Raw genomic sequence first — 19617 nt, 5'->3', positions numbered from 1 at the left:
TTATATGTATGAGATTTGTTCACTCACTAGACCTTTTAGGTCTAACGCTCAGTTGTTAGACTAACCAGTTTTGCAGGTCAACATACCTCGCAGGGTATAGGCAAGGGAAAGGTTTAGAAATGATAAAATTTAGTTGTTCACAAATATATAGAAGAAAGTTTTTGTTAGTCCGTATTTTATAAACAATATTACATTCTGTGTTATGAATAATACCATGTGGATTATCTGTATGAGGAAATTGTGGGTTGTTACAGTTGGTATCAGAGCCTTAGTTTAAGGGATCTGGGTATTTGTGAAATACTTAGACTTAAACTAGAGGTGTGGAAGTTATGATAATAGGTTTCACTGGGACTATGAAAATGAGGAATATGTTATAGCTGAACCTATTATGAGAAAGATAGATTATATATGACTGATATAATCTGAGTTATGGATAGACTTGAGGATAAACGTGTTATTATGTTTTGATTATGTGAATAATCATATATGTTTAAATGTACAGAAAGAAGCATACACTGAAAATGGCAGATAATCTAAATCAATCGGAGAGGACCTCTACCGGTTATGGAAGAGGTGGGGGGAAGAAAAAACGTAACACAAGGAGAGGACCCAGAACATGTAATGACAGTAGAAACACGAAGCCGCAGCAGGGGTTGAGGAAGAGGTAGAGGTATTAGACAAGAACAGGAATTGTCGGCCCAAGAAAGTTCAATGTCKGGTCGTGGTAGAGGAAGGGCAAGGGGTGGACACAATGTTCCTGATCCTGGATATATTACCCAGGAAATGTTGGCAGCAGAGTTGGGAAAGTTCCAAGAAAGTTTGGTGAACTTGTTGGGACATACAACCCAAAATAATCCGGAAGTAGTAAGAAATCCCGATTATCAGGAAGAAGTCGGAGCTAGTACACTAGTAACTGGTACATCTGTACCCCTTACTTCGTCTTCCGTTCAAAAAGGAGGGGATATCAAAATGTTTCTTGCTTGTAAACCTCCTAAATTTTCTGGTGAACGTGACCCTGTTAAAGCCATGTGTTGGCTTAAAGAGATAGAGATGAGTTTGCAAATCAGTAAAAGTGCAGAAGAGGATAAAGTCATGTTTGTTGTATCCCGTCTGAGCTCAAGTGCTTTGTACTGTGGGAAATTATGTCTAGTTCAGATCCAAACATTTTGAAAACCATGTTGTGGGAAGAATTTGTGATTAAGTTCAAAATGCAGTATTGTCCTGAAGCGGCAGTACGAAAGTTAGAAGATGATTTCCTTCGTCTAGAACAAGGAAATATGTCAGTTCGTCAGTATACAGAAGTCTTCATGGAACAATCCCGGTTCGCTGAAGCTTATATTATATCAGAGAACAGTAAAGTGAGGAAATATATTTGGGGTTTGGAGTCTAATCTCTGAAAATATGTGATATCCAGAAATCCGACAACATTTTAGGCAGCAGTTGATGCTGCTGAAATTCTGGATTAAGACATTAACCAGAAACCACAAGAAAAAGATGGAGAGAAAATAAAGGGGGAAGTTACAATAAGTGATTTCCATAGACCGAGGTTTATGGATAATCTGAATCGACCAGTCCCAAGGTTTACTGATAGGGCATGTACCCGATGTCATAAAATACATCAGGAAAATTGCAATACAGAGTCGCGAGTATGTTTTAAATGTCAGGAACCAGGACATATAGCTCGAGACTGTCGGTTGACGTGAAGATGTTTTAATTGTAATTCATCTCAACATGTAAACGCTGATTGTCTGCAAGCGAAGGGACGAGGGTCTGGTTTTGTCGGAGGTCGAGAATCTGGATATACTGGGAGCCGAGGATCGGGTTATGTGCCAACAGGTCGTGGGTTAGTAGATAATCGTGTTCACCCAGGCGATCGAGGAGAAATAAGACGTGGGGAGTCTGTAAGAGGGAGAGCCTTTCAGATGACGAGAGGCGAGGCAGAAGAGCACCCTGAAGTGGTGACAGGTACATTCCTTGTTAATTTAGAATGTGCCAAAGTTTTATTTGACTCGGGTTCAAATCGTTCTTTTGTGTCACCATCGTTTGTTAACTGCGCACATTTAGAATCTAAAACGTTAAGTGAGGATCTAATTGTGGAAACAGCAAACGATAGTGAAGTTTTGGTTAAAGAAAGAATAGATGAATGCTTTATAAGTATAGAAGGATGTGAAATGCCTATACAACTATTTCCTTTGCCTCTAAGGGAATTTAATATAATTATAGGCATGGATTGGTTAGCTAAAAACCAAGCCAATATAATCTGTGATGAAAAGATGATCCATATAAACTTACCGGAAAAAGCAAAGGTTGTGATTTACGAGGATCAACGGGATCGTTATTCTAGCCTTATTTCAGTTTTAAAGGCTCGAAAGTATGTGCAGAAGGGATGTGTTAGTTTTCATGCATATGCTATAGATATGAAGAAAGAAAAAGGAAAGATGGAGGATATCCCAGTCGTAAAGGAATTTCCTGAGGTATTTCCAGAAGATTTGATAAGTCTACCTCTGGATCGAACGATTGAATTCCAAATTGAATTACTTCCTGGAGCAGCACCCGTTGCACGTGCACCATATAGACTAGCTCCTTCTGAGTTAAAGGAGTTGATATCTCAATTAAAAGAATTGTTGGATAAAGGTTTTATCCAACCAAGTACTTCTTCGTGGGGTGCGCCGGTGCTTTTTGTGAAGAAGAATGATGGATCAATGAGAATGTGCATTGATTATCGGGAGCTGAATAAATTGACAATCAAAAATAAGTATCCTCTCCCAAGAATTGATGATTTGTTTGATCAATTGGTTAGGGCTACTTAATTTTTGAAAATTGATTTACGGTGCGGTTATCATCAATTGAAGATTCGGAATGAAGATGTGTCGAAAACGGCATTCCGAACACGTTATGGTCATTATGAATTCCTAGTTATGCCATTTGGACTCACAAATGCGCCTGCAGCCTTTATGGACATGATGAATAGGGTATGTCATCCCTATCTTGATAAATTTGTGATTGTCTTCATTGATGATATTCTGATATATTCTCGGTCGGAAGAAGAACATACTCATCATTTGAGATTACTCTTACAACTGCTGAAACAAGAAAGACTGTATCCTAAGATGTCAAAGTGTGAATTTTGGCTACGAGAAGTTCAATTCTTGGGTCATGTCATTTCGAAAGAATGCATTAAAGTGGATCCTTTAAAGATTGAAGCCATTGAAAAATGGGAAGCCCCAAAGACTCCAACGGAAATTAGAAGTTTTCTGGGATTAGCTGGGTATTATCGTAAGTTTATACATAATTTCTCTCATATAGCTACTCCACTAACAAAGCTAACAAAGAAGAAAGTAAAATATGAGTGGGATGAAGCACAAGCTAAGGCCTTTCAGATGTTAAAGTACAAGTTATGATGTGCACCAATTCTATCCTTGCCAGATGGAATGGAAGATTTTGTGGTATATAGTGATGCGTCAAAGATGGGTTTGGGTTGTGTACTGATGCAACGTGGAAAGGTAATAGCTTACGCTTCCAGACAGTTAAAAGATCATGAAAGGCAGTATCCTACTCATGATATGGAATTGGCGGAGGTAGTATTCGCTTTAAAAATATGGAGACACTACCTTTACGGAACGAAATGTCAAATTTTCACAGATCATAAGAGCTTGCAACATCTGTTCCATCAGAAAGAACTGAATATGCGTCAGAGAAGATGGTTGGAATTGGTAAGTGATTATGATTGTGAAATTTTGTATCATCCAGGAAAAGCAAATGTAGTGGTCGATGCGTTAAGCCGACAAGAGAAAAGTGGAACTATCAAAGCTGTAGCTTTACGAATTGAGTTGCTACCCAGTATTCAAGAAAAATTGCAAGAATTTCAGCATGAGGCAATGAAGGAGGATAAAGTTAAACAAGAAAGATTGGGTGGACTAATATCTGATCTGGTGAGAGATGACAGAGAATTCTGGAAATTCTAAAACAGAATTTGGATACCATGCTATGGGGATCTCAGGAAACGTATTTTGGGTGAGGCACATAAGTCACGTTTTGCAATTCATCCAGGTACAAATAAAATGTATCAAGATTTGAAGCAACACTATTGGTGGCCAGGTATGAAGAAGGATATAGCTAAGTATGTTGAGCAATGCCTAACATGTCTTCAGGTAAAGATTGAACACCAATGCCCTTATGGTAAGTTGCAATCTTTAGAAATTCCATTGTGGAAGTGGGAGCACATCACTATGGATTTCATAACCAAATTGCCGAAAACATCCAAAGGTTATGATGCTATATGGGTAATAGTAGATCGGTTATCCAAATCTGCACACTTCTTACCTATGAAAGAATCATATTCGATGGAAAGATTTGCCAAACTCTACCTTGATGAGGTAGTGACACGTCATGGTGTTCCTCTAACAATTGTTTCTGGTAGAGATAGTTGGTTCACTTCTATGTTTTGGAAGAGTTTCCAAAGAGAGATGGGTTCACAGATTAAGCTAAGTATAGCCTATCACCCTCAGACTGATGGACAAAGTGAACGAACTATCCAAACATTAGAAGATATGCTTAGAGCATGAGTAATTGATTTCGGAGGATCATGGGATAGTCATTTGGCTTTGGTGGAATTTGCATAAAACAATAGCTACCATTCAAGTATTCAGGCAGCACCTTTCGAGGTTCTATATGAACGAAAATGTCGAACTCCTTTGTGTTGGAATGAAATAGGTGAAAAACAGTTAGTTGGGCCTAAGATAGTTCAGCAAAGTGCAAATAAAACTGGAGTAATACGGGAACGAATGAAAGCGGCACAGGATAGACAAAGAAGTTATGCAGATAAACGTCGGAAGCCGATTGAGTTCCAAGAAGGTGATAAAGTGATGTTAAAGGTATCACCATGGAAAGGAATGGTACGTTTTGGTAAAAAGGGAAAGTTAAGTCCAAGGTATGTAGGACCATTCCCTATTATTGGAAAGGTTGGGGAAGTGGCTTACAAATTAAAACTTCCTTTAGAGTTAAGTGGGATCCATGACACGTTTCATGTGTCGAATTTAAGGAAGTGCCTAATAAATCCAGATGTGGTAGTGCCGCTACCCGAAATAAAGGTGGACGACAGATTGTGCTTTGAAGAAACCCCTGAACAAATTACCGACTTCAAAGTAAAAAAGTTGCGGAACAAAGAGGTTGGATTAGTAAAGGTTCAGTGGCGTTATCACAAAGGACCAGATGCCACTTGGGAATCAGAATCTGAAATGCGAATAAAGTATCCCTACCTTTTTGCATAAATGGAATTCCGGGATGGAACTCTTTTAAGGAGGGAATGTTGTAATATTCAGGTTATTAATTTTGATTTAAGAAAATTAGATATATGTTTATATGCATATATTAGAGGTGTATGTATATTTATGGTGTGTGAGTGCGATTTTGTTATAAGAAAGGCGGCTATGCACTTGCTATATATAGCAAGTGCATATGGAAGGGAAAAGGGTTGGATTTCTTTGGTGGAGAGCAAAATCATTGAAAGTAAAGACTGTGAAGGTAAACTGCAGACAATAATCGGTCAAAATAAATCAAAGGTGAGTGAGTTATACTTTGAGTATTAAATGTTGCATACAATTCAATGCTATTTGATACTGCCTTATTATGATTATCACTATATATCGTACGGTTACCACCTTAAACCGGACATGTGTTGATCGGGTTCTATCTAAACCGGTCAAGTGTTGTCCGGGTTCTATCTAAACCGGACAAGGGTCATCCAGATTTGTCGTAAACCGCCCAAGAGGCAATCGGATGTCTTCTTAAATCGCTTAAGTATCGATCGGGGTTCACATTAAACCGCTCATGTATCGTCCGATTTAGCCTTAAACCGCCCAAGTATTATGCGGTTTAGAGCTAAACCGCTCAAGCATCATCCAGATTAAGGGTTAAATCGCTCAAGTACCACCCGGTGTATTTAACCAAGTGTTGACCGGATTCCATATCTGGCTAAGTTGTCCGGATTTCATATCCGGATAGTATTGTCCGGATTTCAAATTCGGTTGACATTGATCAGACTTTACATCGAATTAAAAGTTTTATCTTGTAATGGCGGTGTAACCACGAGAGAAATGTAATGGCGGTGTAACCGCGAGAGAGATAAAATGGCGGTGTAACCGCGAGAGAGATGAAATGGCGGTGTAACCGCGAGAGAGATGTAATGGCGGTGTAACCACAAGAGAGATGTAATGGCGGTGTAACCGCGAGAGAGATGAAATGACGGTGTAACCGCGAGAGAGATGAAATGGTGGTGTAACCGCGAAAGAGATGTAATGGTGGTGTAACCGTGAAAGAAAAAGAATCTATAATATATATAGATAAAATGTTTATTTCTATACAGGTTGATTCTAAACTGCTAGTTTGGAAAGTAAGTTATATGTATGAGATTTGTTCACTCACTAGACCTTTTAGGTCTAACACTCAGTTGTTGGACTAACCGGTTTTGCAGGTCAACATACCTCGCAGGATAAAGGCAAGGGGAAGGTTTAGAAATGATAAAATTTAGTTGTTCACAAATGTATTGAAGAAAGTTTTTGTTAGTCCGTATTTTCTAAACAATATTACATTCTGTGTTATGAGTAATACCATGTGCATTATTTATATGAGGAAATTGTGGGTTGTTACACTATATCACTAAAAAAGATGCCAAAACAGTTAAAAGGGACAAGTATTTTAACATTTTCCTTACTGATGTAACTTAAGCAAATTTCTTCATGTTTCTTTGTCATCATCAAACAGGGGGAGATTGTTGATCCTCTCTCTCACTGATTTGATGACGATCCTTTTTATCTATCTAAGTGTATTATCTATGTATTCAGCTTCAGCGATCATCACTGAGTCTGTTCAGTGATCGTTGAACATGTATTTTAAATTCATTTAGAGACCAGAATCCTTGAAGAAGACAAAATTCACACCATAAATCCTTCAACGATATCGAAGATAGAAGCTGAAGATCAAAAAACAGCAAGTTAGTGATCTGAAGCGGTTTTTAGTGATAACAAGCTCGTCTACAAAAGTGTGAAATCTACGCAAGATTCAGCAAACACTGATGAGACCTTCAGCGTTATACCAGTGTTCAATGATCAAATGAATCTTGTTGAGCAAGATAGTTTTTGTCTTGTCCTTCTGCACACAAAGGACAAATCCATACCTTTCAAAGTAAAGTACTATACGGAGTCACTCCATTGTTTCCAAGTGTGCTTACCTACTTTATGATAGAAGACTGTTCATATACGGCCAAAAGACTGTATACTGCAACAAAGGACAAACTTACCTCTTAATGCTTGCGACGTGCTTTGTACCTTCTGAATTTCATTTAATGCAGTGGGTATAAATATATTAGTAATTCTCTCCTATGTTATCTTCTTCATCTTATCTTTCCCAAGAAGATACTCCTCTTTCTAACTCTTTATCTAAGAGAAAGACCCACTATAACAAGTGAAGAACACATTATTTCTTAACCTATTTCTTGTAGCAAGTCTTTTCTTCTTGATGTCTGTAATTTTGTGTGTATCTATGATTGTTTAGATAGGTTATGTATCCTATCTCTTCCTCAACCAATCTGTAAAAATTTGTGTTGATATTCTTTATCAATATAAGTTTTTTAAAAGTGAAAGTTGTTGTGTTTGTATTCATCCCCCCTTTACAAACTATTACCTATAAACTCTTGTAGGAATCCCTCTAAATCCCATGGGAGTAGTTGGTATTTCAGGGGATTTCATAAGATATGTTTGTAGTAATGTTTTAGAATATGTTAAAAACACTAGTTTTGTAATAATTATCAGAGACAACTTCAGTCTCTAGAAGAACAGAATGTCTCTCTTCTTGGAAGGTGTGGATCCTGAGATTCCATACTACATAGATAATGGACCTTATGTTTCATCCTCTATCTCTCCAGCAGTTCCTGCTACTGTTACGACTGTCACGATTCCTGAACGACAGATTCTGAAGCTCCCTCATCAGTGGAGTGACGAAGACAAGAAGAAAGTGGCTTTACTCGTGCGAGATCTATAATAGCCATGGCTCTTCCTGACGAGGTCTATCACTCTATGATGAAACTTAAAACCTCGAAAACTATGTGGGACACTCTCTATGTTCAATATGAAGGTACTTCTAAATTACAAGAATCGAGGAAGATTAATTTAGTAAGACAATATTAAATTTTCTTTGTGGAAAATCTGAATCTTTGTCTGAAGTACATCAACTTTTTAATTATCTTCTTAATTATTTGAGGACAGTTGGAAAAGAATAGTCCAACTCAGAGACGGTGACAAAATTCCTTGAATGTTTTCCAGAAGCATGGGATAACTATACCATGTGTCTCAAGATGTCCAAAAACAAGTCCTCCCTTTCTCTTAGTTCTTTTTATGGGATATTGCGTAATCATGAGCAATCCCGTGAGCTGAAGAAGAATCTTCTGAAAGACTCTAGGGAAATGAAAAGATCTCTGTTACCTTTGATCTCTGATAGCCCTTCAGCTGACCCTTCTATTTCTTCTACGCCCTCCTCTTTTGTTTCTATCATTAAGTTAGATCCTTCTAATTCTGAGGACTTGACAGACACTGATCTTCCAAAATTTGATGAGTCGCTGCCCCATCTAACTAACTCTTTCTGGAGGTTCTCTAAAAAAAGCAACTACCGCAGATCTCCTTCCCTGACCATAGCTGAAAAGCCAAAGTCAAACCCTATTGACAAGGCTTCAGCTATCTGCTACAACTATCAACGCAAAGGTCACTTTACTAGTGATTGCAAGTCGAAGAAAGCTGTGACACCATCTTCCAACCTCCCATCCTCCTTCAGGCATCAAAAGAACAAATACCTGAAACTGAAGGAGAAGTATAAGAAGATGAAGAATCTTCAGCGTAAAGGCAAAGGTCTTATCGCTGAAGAGCATGACTGTGTTGATTCTTCTAATGAGTCATCCTCTAACAAGGAAGACATGGCATACCTTTGTCTAATGGCTAAGGATGTCAAAGATGAACCATCTGAGACATCATCCTTCAGTGATCCCACGTCATCAACCTCTGCTCCGGTATATAACCTGAATGACCGTTCTTCTTCTTTCTTTGATAGCCTATATGCACTAGATATGCTGATAGTTGACCTTTACAATGCCCTAAATGGCAAATCCAAAGCTGGAAAGCTTATTCTTGATCTTCAAGAACAATTAGAAAGATATCATTCAAAGATCAAAGAGCTGACCAAGATTGAGTAAAATCTTAAGGATCATGTCATTGTAAACCAGACTATTAGCATTGAACACGAGCAGGCTATCGCTGAGATGAGCAAGCAATTGTTGAACTCAAGGATGAAAAGGCTAACATTGAAGGATGGTTCAAAGCCTCTATCAAGCCTTCTAAGATCATCAACACTCAGATCCCTGTCAAGATAAAGAGTGGTCTAGGATTTTCTTATGATTAGGAAGAATGTGTCACTGACAAGTCCATGCTGAAGTTTGGTACTTTTGTCTATTCCATTCCTAACACCTCTTCCTCTCAGTACTATTCTACTGAGACTCCTCTTGAAGGAACTCCTCTGAGTTCAAGAGGCAAAGACAAAAGTAAATCCATTGTCAGCGATCCTCTTCCCACGAAGGCCAACAAGTCAAATAGACCCAAATCTATTCATTCGGCTTGTAAACCTTAATCCTTAGGGACCAAGGTCTCTGAACCCTCTCAGAGATCTAAGCCAAAGCCGAAAGTGAATCTTTCACCCGAGGTATCTAAACCCTCAGTTGTTCCTCCTCAAACAAATAAGAAAGGTATTCTTGGATCTTGTCCCTCTTCTCTTCCTTCTGACTCTTCTAGCCCTAAAGCTTCTTTTAGCTTCAGAAAGTGTCGTCACTGTGGTAAAACTTCTCATGTCGCCAGTAAGTGTCCTTCATGTACCAAATCTGGTCAGCCAGCCAAGGTAAAGAAAGTAACCAAGGTTGAAAAATCAGCCAAAGTGAAATCTGCCACTAAAGTTGTGAAAACGACTAAGGTGAAGAAGACCACTGAAGCTTTTTCTTCAGGCTCAGTGAAGACTCCTGTTGACTTTGAGCTTTAGTGTCAGTGGATGTCACCTCTAACTCTATTGGACCCATTAATGGGTACCAAAGCAATCTTAATTTGTTTTCTTTTGCAAGAAGTCAAAGGCATTTGGTATCTTGATAGTGGATGTTCAAGACACATGACCGGAGAAAAATCTCTGCTCACTTATTACAAAGAGGCCCTTCCGTGACCTTTAGAGGAAACGAAAAAGGTATACTAAGGGCTATGGAATATTAACCAATAGGGCAACCACTTTCAGACGTGTTGCATATGTTGAAGGACTGAAGCATAATCTTCTTATCATCAGTCAACTATGTGATAAAGATTTCACAATGAAATTTCTTAAGAGCTCATGTTATATCTATGACAAAGATGACAACCTCGCTCTTACAGGTTCTCGTCTAGAGAACGTGTACGTCATCAACATGCATTCTCCCTTCACTGAGAATAGTTGTTTTCTTTCTAAAGCCTCTTCAGATATTAACTGGTTATGGCACAAATGGCTTTCTCATCTAAACTTCAAGATGCTGAACGAGCTGTCTCGAAAATACCTTGTCACTGGCCTTCCTCGGCACTCTTTTGCAAAGAGATCTCTTTACTCAACGTGTGAAAAAGGAAAGCAGACAAAGGCTAGCTTTAAGTCAAAGCAAGTCTCCTCAGTGACTTCTCTACTTCAGCTATTGCACATGGATTTATTTGGTCCTATCAACGTGCAATCAATACCTGGAAAGAAATACACGATCGTTAACATTGGCGAGTTTTCCAGGTACACTTGGGTTTTCTTTTTCAGATCCAAGAGTGATGAACCTGAATAAATCATCTCATTCGTCAAGCGCATAGAAGTACTGAACAACATCAAAGTACGATCTATCATGAGTGATTATGTCACTGAATTCAAAAATAGTACCAATAATTACTTTCTTGTGAACAAGGGAATCTCACACAACTTCTCAACTGTGAGAACACCACAACAGAACGGGGTCGCTAAATGGAGAAATCGAACGTTCATCGAAGCCACTCGTTTAATGCTCAGCGAATCTCGTCTCTCTACTCAATTCTGGGCTGAAGCTGTCAGCACTGCTTGTTTTACTCAGAACCTATCGCTGATTGTCAAGACATTCAAAAAAACAGCTTACGAACTCTTCCATAGCAGAAAGCCTTCTCTCAGCTTTCTACATATCTTTGGTTGTACATGTTATATCTTAAACAACATAGACCAACTTGGAAAGTTTGATCCCAAAGATGATGAAGGAATCATTCTTGGATATTCTTCAGTGTCCAAAGCATTTAGAGTATTCAACAAAAGACGACAAACAATAGAAGAATCTATTCATGTCATCTTTGATGAATCTCAATCAGCTAACTCTAAACCCATCTCTAAAGATGATGAAGAGTTAGACAACTGGATGATATCTTACTATGGAGAATATTAAGCTTCCTTCAGCAATCAACCGAACGCTGACCTCCCTCGAGCTGACGATGATCCATTTATCGTTCCAGATGTGACTAATAACGAAGATGAATCCTCTTCAGGGATTGTTGTCACTCCCATTAGTCACTTTCCTCTTTATACTTCAAATACTGACCCTTCAGTCATTAAATCTCCTTCAGTCACTGAACCTCTCTAATTAAATGAATCGCTCTTTGAGGCTCCTTTGGAAATTCAACCTGTTGCTAAAGACTCTCTTGATGAAGCCTCATCTTCTATACCTGAGCCTTCAGTCTCAGAAGTTTATCTTCAACTAGCTCAGCAATGGACCAAAAACCATCCTATCCATCAGATTCTTGGTGATCCAAGTGCAGGTATTCAGACTCGTCGCGGTTTAGGTAATATTTATCTCTTTGTCAACTTTCTTTTTCTAGTTGAGCCCAATAAATCAATGAGGCTATCACTGACCAAGTTGGGTCACTGCCATGAAAGAAGAACTCACTGAGTTTGAGAGGAACGAAATCTAGTACCTTGTCCCGCGTCCATCTAACAAGACCGTGATAGACACTAAATGGGTTTATCGCAATAAGTTGGATGAACAAGAAATTGTAACCCGTAAAAAGACTCGTCTTGTTGCTCAGGGATATAGGCAAGAAGAAAGAATATTAGATGTGCATGATGGGATAACTGACTTACTTTCTAAGTCTTCAGATCAAACAATCTGATAAAGGTATATTTATCAATCAGGGTAAGTATGTTAGGGATATGTTGAAGAAATTCGACTTAACCAACAGTTCATCTATGAAGACTCAAATGGCTCCTCCTCTCTCGCTGAACAAGGATCCAAATGAAAAGCCTGTAAACATTATTGCTTATAAATGAATGATTGGCGCCTTGTTGTATCTCACAGCTAGCCGACCTGATATTATGTACTCTACTTGTCTTTGTGCAAGATATCAGTCTGAACATAAGGAATCTCATCTGATTGTTGTAAAACTCATATTCATATATCTTAAAGATACTCCTAATATGGGCCTTTGGTATCCCAAAGACTCAGGTTTCGACCTAATCAATTATGCAGATAGTGATTTTGCAGGTTGCAAGATAGATAGGAAAAGCACCACTGGAGGCTGTCAACTTCTAGGTAGAGAGTTGGTGAGCTGGACAAGTAAGAAGCAAAATTCAATGTCCACATCAACTGCTGAGGCTGAATATGTTGCCGCTTAAAGCTGTTGTGCCCAAATCCTTTGGATGAAAAACCAACTCAGCTATTATGATTTGCATCTCTCAAAGATTCCTATCTACTACGATAGCACCAGTGCTATTGCAATTGCAAACAACCCTGTTCTTCACTCCAAGACTAAACATATTGATATCAGATATCATTTTATCAGAGATCATGTTATGAATGGTAATATTAAACTTCATTTTGTACCCACATGTTATGAATGGTAATATTAAACTTCATTTTGTACCCACTGAGTACCAATTCATTGATCTTTTTACAAACCCTAAGATAAAACAAGATTTAATATGTTAACAGTGAACTTGGAATGATGAACGTTGAGGATTAGTTCCTTCGGCTCTAAGAAATACTCAGTGATATTAAGTGAAATGATTACGTGTTCTTATTCTATCACTGAACTATTGAGTAAATGTATCTTTCTCTCTAAGGTATGTATACTTATCTTCTTCTCTAAAATCTTAAAACCATCACTGAATTTTTTTATTCAGTTCTCAAAATGTTTTAAAAGAGATGTTTTAGTGTTTTCTTCTATCACTAAACTCTTGAGTAAGTATATCTCCAAGGTATATCTCCTTTTCTTTTCTTAAAACAAAACTATCGTTGAATCTTTCATTATTCAGTGATTAAAATGTTTTAAAAGGTGAAATGATTCAGTGTTTCTCTATCATTGAACCCTTCAGTAAATGTATCTTACTTTTAAGACATGTTTTTCTTTTCTTTAACTTAAAACTATCATTGAAATTTCTTATTCAGTGATCCTTTGTTTTAAAAGAATCTTAAAACTCTCACTGAACTTTTCTTTTTCAGTGACTTTTGTTTTAAAAGAAAAAGGATGATGAACCATCATTTGTTTATGACGTCTTTAAAATTTTTATGGTATCACGTGCGTCCTTCTGACACACACAGTCCATTTTTTTCTACCCAATGACAATGCGATGACATGCAAAGAAAGTCATGATTGCACATCTTTTCGAAGTGTCGTTTTCCTCTCTCATCTCGCCTATAAATCTAAGACTCACCCTCTCATATCTCTCTTTACGCTTACACAAGAATTCTCTCTCTCAAGAACTTTTTGCAAACAAGAACTTTCAAATCCTCCTTCAAACCAGTTTCCTTCCTTTCTTAACAAAACAGGTTTGTAATCTTTTTTTTATTGTTATTCCTCAAGAAACTTTGTTTGATATTTAAAAATGTTCTTTCTTTTAAATACAAACAAACATGTTTTAAATCATTCTTCTTCTTGATTTTAACCTAGTTTCTAAAACCTTAAATCTTCTTGAAAAACCCTAATCTTTTTCTGGTTTTTCAAAATAAAGTTATTCTTTCAACCTTTGTCCTAAAGTGCTTTACTGACGTTAATATGTGTACTATTCTTCCATTATGTTCATCTTCTTTTACAGAGATGGCTGCACCAAGTGTTTACTTTGCTTTCGAAGATTGGACTTCTAAGCCAAACAATCATGTGGCTCTCTTGGACATTCCTACAAACAAACTGCAGTTTGCAGATGTTGCTCGGTTATTGAAGAACTCAGTACTTGGACATGCTCTTACCTTTGAACCAGTGATGGTAAAGGACCTTCTGAATCAGTCTGGTACATCGTAGAAGCAAAGATGATAATGGAAAAAGATGGAAACCCTATGGTCAAGATCTTCTTCATAGTCAACAACATGACTGTAAGTTTGGCATTTCTACTGTTAGGGTTGCTCTTCACCTTCCCAAGTCTATTGCCAATTCCAGTGATCCAGTAACTTAGGATATCATCAAAGTCTTGGATGATATTCACTACGTTTGGCCTCTAAAAGAGGACTCCAGCACTAAATTGAACAAGTCGCTAACGAAAATCGAGAAGAACATAATATCTGTTGTATGGAAATATCTCTTCTTGCACTTTATTTAGTGCATGGGCGAAAAGACTGGAGGACAAGACCAAACTTCAAGGGTGGCATTGAAATTGGTTGCTCATTGATCAAGAACGTCAACGTCAACTATGCACAGCTGATATTCAACGATCTAGTGTTGAAGCTGAACAAGCATCAGCGTAAAAAGGTGGTCCCTCACATCGGGTTTCTCAGTGGGATTCTCTCCAGGATCTTTGCATCCAAATACCCCACTAAAGGTGACCTGCCTATCTGTCAGCTTGGATCAAGAATACTTTATCACAAAACCAAGCCCTCGGACATTAATCTATTCCCTCGTATGTTGAGAATAGCCAATGCTTCTTATTTTCCCTCTTCATCTTCTTCTCAAGTGGCTAAGATTGTGGCAACCCCCTCCCAAGTCTATCCCGACCACTACCACTTTATCTCTCACAAGAGGACACAATCAGAAGCCCCTCTTAGTCCCTCAAAGAGGCTAAGAAAGACAAAAAGGGGATGCCAAGCAAGCTAGCTGAGACCTCTCAAAAGGTCTCAACTATTGAAACAAGCCTTACCCCCGAGGAGCCTTCTACAACCCTCCCAAGCTCTATAGTTATCTCTTTAGATGTCGTTGTACAAGTGGCTTCTACCCCCAACCACTTTAGTGACCCAAATCATCGAATGTGTGAATACCTGCATCGTCACTGCTGACCCTCCACTTACTTTCTCAGTTATTCTCTCCTCCCCGCCTTCTTTGGTCTGTACCACATGTGTCGATGATCCCATGGTGGTTGTCCCCACCATTGGTGAAACCATTACCACACGACCTGAGGTTGCTCCTCTCGAGGTACTTTAAATACTTGTTGTTGATCCTCAAGACAGTACATGTGAGATGCCCCGCGTTGATCCTTCAGATAACGATGATGACCCCTCAGGTACAATCAGAACCTCCTTTTTTTCTTATTACTAATATTGAGCTATCTTATGCTCAATGCTCTCTTGACTTTTCAGGTCCTTTAGAGAACGAACTCATAGTCATCGAGGCTGAAGCTTATGACATGGCTAAGAATGTCAAGCTCTTGCTGCCTGCTGTCGCCACTATCCTCGATAAAATGGACGAAGTGCACCATGCAATTCCAATTAAAGAATACCTGACTAATGGCCTCTCTGCTATCAAAGCTGAGGTATGTGGAGTCAAGGATATGCTGAATATCGTGAAAACTAAAGTACAAGCCAACACTTAAGCTGTTACTGCTCTATTCAGCAAAACTGATGAAGTTCAGGCCCAACTCACCATGCCTGGTGAGATCCTTCAACAAACCTTCCAACTCCTTCAGCAACCAGCGTCCGTCTCTGAACCTGTCTTCAGAGATGCTGACCGTTAGCAGTTGGAGCGGGTCGCTTCTTTCAACCTTCTCCAAGATGAAGCTCTATCCTCCTTAGAGCAAAAACTGGAAGATCTCTCTTCTTGTCTCCCTCTCCCCGACTCTACTCTTGATGATGACAAAGAGGAGGAGAAACATAAAGATGTTGAGGGGGAGAAGTCTCCAGGTGAGGAGACTACTGAAGATGCTCCAAACCCTCCTACTACTGAGGATGCCAGGGATCCCATCCCTGATGCCATCGATGATGACAACGATGATGCCATGGTCATTCATGTTGCTGATAACCATAAAGACCTTCATCCATCCACCTCTTCATTTCCAAATGCTGGTGATGAGGATAATGAAGATGATGATGAGGATAAGGATTTTGAACCTCAACTTCTAGATGTCGGCACTGATCTTGGTGGTGACGATGACAATGATGATGACGATGATGATTTCTGCATCCAAGCCATCCCAAGACAACCATGACTTAAAGGAATCTCCATCCAGGAACCTGCTTCCTAGGGGGAGAAATCATCATAGAACCAGCACTCCACTGACAAAGGTAAAGGAGTGGCTGAAGACAACCTTGTCATTGTTCCAAGGGCTGTCAGCCAATCTGAGGATACAGACTCCTCCAGGTTTGTATCTATTTCCCCATAAGTTGAATCTTATATCCCTCTACTACTGTCTGCAACAACAAACCCTCCTGGTCTCTCAACCGATCTCCATCTTTTGAAACCATAAACGTTGAAGAAGATGAAGACTTGAGGATGAATCAGCTGGTAAGTCAGCTCGACCAAACCAGAGTAAAATTCTACCTCTGGTTGTGTGAGTTTGACTTCGTTTTAGAAGCTGAATGAAAAGAATCCCTACATGTTGAACAGGAGCTGAAGAACTATTAGCAACATCTCAAAGACAGCCTAGAGTTAGCCAAGGCTCTAGCTGATCAGGCACTAGCTGAAGGGAAATTCAAGAGGAAAGATCCACTCACTACTCAAGCCAATATGCTAGTAGAAGCTGAACGTGTATGCCAACAAGTGTTGGAGCTTAAGAATCGTGACCTCTCCTGGTGCAAAGAAAGAATTGAGACAAGGGTGAGCCCACATAAAATCACAAACATCACTATCAGTAGTCGTGTAAGAGATGGTGCTCACCTAGTCTCAATGGTCATATTTCAAGAAGACAAAAATGTTGTCACTAAGCATCCTTCTTTCCTCAGTCAGTATGGCTTCTACAGGTGGCAACAGATTCGACAGGCTATCCAGAAATCTAAATCCAAGCACAAGCCTTATGTTGAAGAAGTTTTCAATGAGTTATTCAATAAGGTGTCAAAAATCATTGAGGTTCGTCTTCTACCAAAGAAGTTTCCCTCTCGAAGAAAATTCTTTTCAGAACCTGAAGACGGTCCATCCCAGAAGAACGAGCACGAGACAAAACTCTCAGTGGATAAACTTCTCAAGGATGGAAAGAAGCCGGATATCTCAAAGCTAAACTTGTCACTGCGTAAGAAGGATCCTTATATACCCAACACAATGCATGTGAAACCTGAGTATGGACTTATGTTCATTGACTATGATGGTCAATACATGTTTCAGCGAGTATCAGAGTTCCATGTCTACCATATAGATCATATCTAAGGACTTGGTTAAATGATGATCTATTTGGAGATATAGTGGAGCACAATATTCGATAGGAAATGCTCAAACGCAAGATACTAGGAGAAGATGTCCCTGACTACATCAACTTCAGCAATCTAGATTAGAAGTTCTTTCAGTCTTGTAATATCTTTTATTTCTTATCTTTTCTTTCAGTGTATAACTTTTTTGTTTTAGGTCTACCAAAACTGATTGTAATAACTTGTAATATTTTCCCTTGAAAGATATTCAATAAAATGATCAGTTCACTGAAAAAGATCCCTGAAAAGAGTAAATGAGACATGTACTTATGAGTTATGTTTATGTCTTACATTCGCTGACACCTTTCTAGTAAGTGAATATGCTTTCAGTTATTAATATTGTGTAAGTTTATTCTTTCCTTGTAATCCTTTATAATTAAAGTAAATTTCTATAGTAAACTATATCACTAAAAAAGATCCCAAAACAGTTAAAAAGGACAAGTATTTTACTATTACATTTTTCTTACTAATGTAACTTGAGTAATTTTCTTCATGTTGCTTTGTCATCATCAAGTAGGGGGAGATTGTTGATCCTCTCTCTCACTGATTTGATGATGATCCCTTTTATCTATCTAAGTGTATTATCTATGTATTCAGCTTCAGCGATCATCACTGAGTCTGTTCAGTGATCATTGAACATGTATTGTAAACTCATTTAGAGACTAGAATCTTTCAAGAAGACAAAACTCACACCACAGATCCTTCAACGATATCGAAGATAAAAGCTGAAGATTAGAGACCAGCAAGTTCATGATATGAAGCGGTTTTCAGTGATAGCAAACTCGTCTACACAAGTGTGAAATCTATGCAAGATTCAGCAAACACTGATGAGACCTTCAGCGTTATTCCAGTGTTCAATGATCAAATGAATCTTGTTGAGCAAGATAGTTTTTGTCTTGTCCTTCTGCACACAAAGAACAAATGCATACCTTTCAAAGTAAAGTACTATACGGAGTCACTCCATTGTTTCCAAGTGTGCTTACCTACTTTATGAAAGAAGATTGTTTATATACGGCCAAAAGACTGTATATTGCAACAAAGGACAAACTTACCTCTTAAAGCTTGCGACGTGCTTTGTACCTTTTGAATTTCATTTAATGCAGTGGATATAAATAGATTAGTAGTTCTCTCCTATGTTATCTTCTTCTTCTTATCTTACCCAAGAAGATACTCCTCCTTCTAACTCTTTATCTAAGAGAAAGACCCACTGTAACAAGTGAAGAACACATTACTTCTTAACCTATTTCTTGTAGCAAGTCTTTTTTTCTTGTTGTCTGTAATTTTGTGTGTATCTATGTTTGTTTAGATAGGTTATGTATCCTCTCTCTTCCTCAAACAATCTGTTAAAATTTGTGTTGATCTTCTTTATCAATATAAGTTTTTTAAAAGTGAAAGTTGTTGTGTTTGTATTCATCCCCCCTTTACAAACTGTTACCTATAAATTCTTGTAGATCCAGCTGGGACCAACATGTTTGGTTCAAAGGAAAATCTGGAATTGAATCCCGCAAACATGGGAATTAGAAATCCCTCTAAATCCCATGGGAGTAGTTGGTATTTCTGGGGATTTCATAAGATATGTTTGTAGCAATGTTTTAGAATATGTTAAAAACACTAGTTTTGTAATAATTAATCAATAAAAATGTAATATAATTGTTTTTATAATTTATTTTAAAAAATTATTTATAAAGAATGAAATTCAATTCTATTCCAGATCCTACAAACCAAACACACCAAAGATTCTAAATTATTCCAATTCCAAATTCTCCTAATTCTAAGCTCTTCCACGAAATCCAAATCAATCAAAAACATTCCACCAAACCAAGCAGGCCCCAAAATGTCCAGTTTCTCCATTTTGGAATCTATTGGAGATGCATAGTTGTGTACAAGCAAATGCATGTACTTGTTTCACAAGCAACCCAAGACCTCTCTACGAGACCTATAGCCTAATCACCATTTAAGACGAGAGGAACCCAAAATGCTTTAAC

General features: G+C 38.3%; 1 protein-coding gene across 1 annotated transcript; it reads left to right on the top strand.

The window, feature by feature from the left end:
* The first annotated feature begins 14132 nt into the window (after positions 1 to 14132).
* LOC112499932 (glutamic acid-rich protein-like) lies at positions 14133 to 16443 on the top strand. The gene is made up of 3 exons (XM_025103199.1): positions 14133 to 14322; positions 15599 to 15771; positions 15976 to 16443. The coding sequence occupies exons 1-3, from the start codon at positions 14133 to 14135 to the stop codon at positions 16441 to 16443; spliced, it is 831 nt and encodes a 276-aa protein (XP_024958967.1).
* The last annotated feature ends 3174 nt before the right edge of the window (positions 16444 to 19617 follow it).

The sequence above is a fragment of the Cynara cardunculus genome (assembly GCF_001531365.2).
Source record: "Cynara cardunculus var. scolymus isolate 2C chromosome LG 17, CcrdV1, whole genome shotgun sequence".
Lineage (NCBI taxonomy): Eukaryota > Viridiplantae > Streptophyta > Magnoliopsida > Asterales > Asteraceae > Cynara > Cynara cardunculus.
The sequence above is the reverse complement of the archived record's forward strand: the minus strand, read 5'-3'. Positions and strand labels throughout refer to the sequence as shown.